Here is a 2218-nt window from a genome sequence, read left to right as displayed (position 1 = left end):
AATAACAGGATATTCCATTTTTTTCAACAATCTGTATAAAAGTATTTTTTCTTCTGCATATAATAAAGAATGATTTTTGATGCTTCCAACTTTTACACTGAAAGCATTACAGTTTATTTCAAAGTCACTTTCCTTTCTCTCTTCTGACACATACAACTGAATGCTAACTTAAAGTCACATTCTATTTACAAAAGTATTATAATACTTTTGAAGTTAAAAGTATTCTAAAGACTTCTAAAGTTAAATTTTAAATGGAATGCTTATTCATGGAACATTTTCTATAAATGGAATCGCACTTACTAAACCTTTATTGTCCAGTACTTGTAAATTATTTGTAAAAACAAACGTTTTCGGCCTCAGTCGAGGCCTGCTTCAGGTTAAAATACTTGGATTCCATTTTTTAGAATGAACGTTTAGTTTTCAAATATAATCGAATTCATGCGCGTGTTACGTATCGTCATCGTTTTGTTGTTCTTCGCATATGTAACGCGAAGCATAAGAAAGCATATTGCCGTCTTTGGTGTTTATACATCTCCCCGTCCTGCCAGCTTTGTAGATTTCCAGGGCTTCAAGGGCTCTGATGTGGTCCATATTAAAAGCTCTATTTAGTAATTTGACTTTTGATAGTTCTGCGTGAATATCCGGGTTGGTTGCGTAGGTGGATAGTGCAGTGGTGTATCGAGCATGTTCTATGTCATATTTGTGCTCCTTAATTCTCTGTTGGATTGAACGCTTCGTGGAGCCTATGTATACCATTTCTTGTTTAAATTGATCATCTTTTACAGGAATACTATATACCCCCGGAGCTCTAAGATTGTTCTATTTGTCTTTTGCTTGCATTACGTAGTAATTGATATATATTGGGGGTACTTCAGTACGCTACCTTGGTGTTCGTTTTAGTTGCAATTTCTCTACATAACGCTTGAAATTGTTTGCTGTATTCAACGATATTGAGTCTTCTCTTTGAATCTTGATTAGCATTTTGAGTAATGGGTGCCTCTTGTGTTTCATGTGTTCGTAAATAGGCATTTGCCAGTCCTCGTATTAGTTCTTTTCTGTATCCATGTGCGACTGCAATGCGTTCTATATTTTGTAACTCAGTTATCGTGTCACTCCATTTAGAAGGGTGCATAAATGCTCTTCTAACCAATGCCCGGAATGCTGCGATTTTATAATTGTACGGGTCCGCTGAGTTTGCCGGTATAAACCATGGGATGTAGCTGGGTTTATAATATATACCCGTATCAATACTTCCACCGTTGAGCATGATGTTTATGTCTAGGAAGTGTGCATTGATGGTTGTTAATTGATCTAGTTTCAGGGTCAGCCCGTATGGATTTTTGTTCATGTGGCTCAAAAACTCATTGATGTGTGGTTTCATTTTCCACAGAATAAAGACATCGTCCACATATCTCTTATAAATAATTATATTAGAACTATACTTTGGTATGACTGTTTCTTCCAATCTACGTAATACCAGCTCACATAAGTCGCTAGACAGTGGGCTGCCCATGGGTACCCCTCGTTTTTGTAAATAGGTCTTGTTGTTAAATTGGAATATGGAGTTGTAGCACATAAGATGCGCACATAAATTAGCGCATCTTATGTGCTACAACTCCATATGTAATGTGGTGATACACCAGTGTAAATTTTATATTTTTATATGTATTGTTTTTCCATCCCTTTCCTTCTTTGTTCTATGTTCCTTTGTCTATACTTCCTGGAACTTTCTTCTAACTGTGGGGGGTGGGTGACCTAGTTAGGGGACAAGGAAAAGAAAGAGCCCAGAGGGCAAGTAGGAGACCAGAAGGTCACTTTTGCTTTGGGTCTAGAAAAGGAAAGACGTATATGAGAAAGGTCTCCAGGTCGGTGTTGCTCCACCTGAAAAAGGGTCACGAACAGTTCTGAAGAAAGGAGATCGTTATTAAGGACATTGGTAGACTAAGGATCCCAGACATTTTTCCATCAATTTCCACAGACGTCCCCGAAAGACATCCCAAGACAATGTCATCCAACTGCTCCACATCGATCGCCAATTCGGGTACCCGTTCCTTCTAGAGAATATATTTCTGTCTTTCTCATGTTCTATCCCTTTTTTTCTCTCTTATATTTTTAGAATAAGTAGATTTAAGTTAGATAATAAGGAAATTTTTGTATCGCGAGAGTTCTTGTTCTGCTGTGTATCGGAACAGGTGTATTTTTTTGAATTAAGGAATTA

At 37.2% G+C, this 2218-nt stretch overlaps 1 protein-coding gene across 1 annotated transcript; it reads right to left on the bottom strand.

The window, feature by feature from the left end:
* Positions 1 to 871: 871 nt before the first annotated feature.
* On the bottom strand, positions 872 to 1513 carry LOC111617523. Its single transcript, XM_023358803.1, has one exon. The coding sequence runs from the start codon at positions 1511 to 1513 to the stop codon at positions 872 to 874; it is 642 nt and encodes a 213-aa protein (XP_023214571.1).
* Positions 1514 to 2218: the final 705 nt, after the last annotated feature.

Source organism: Centruroides sculpturatus, unplaced genomic scaffold, assembly GCF_000671375.1.
Source record: "Centruroides sculpturatus isolate CEXI.00-Female unplaced genomic scaffold, Cexi_2.0 scaffold6754, whole genome shotgun sequence".
Taxonomy (NCBI): domain Eukaryota; kingdom Metazoa; phylum Arthropoda; class Arachnida; order Scorpiones; family Buthidae; genus Centruroides; species Centruroides sculpturatus.
This window is presented reverse-complemented; position numbering and strand designations above follow the sequence as displayed.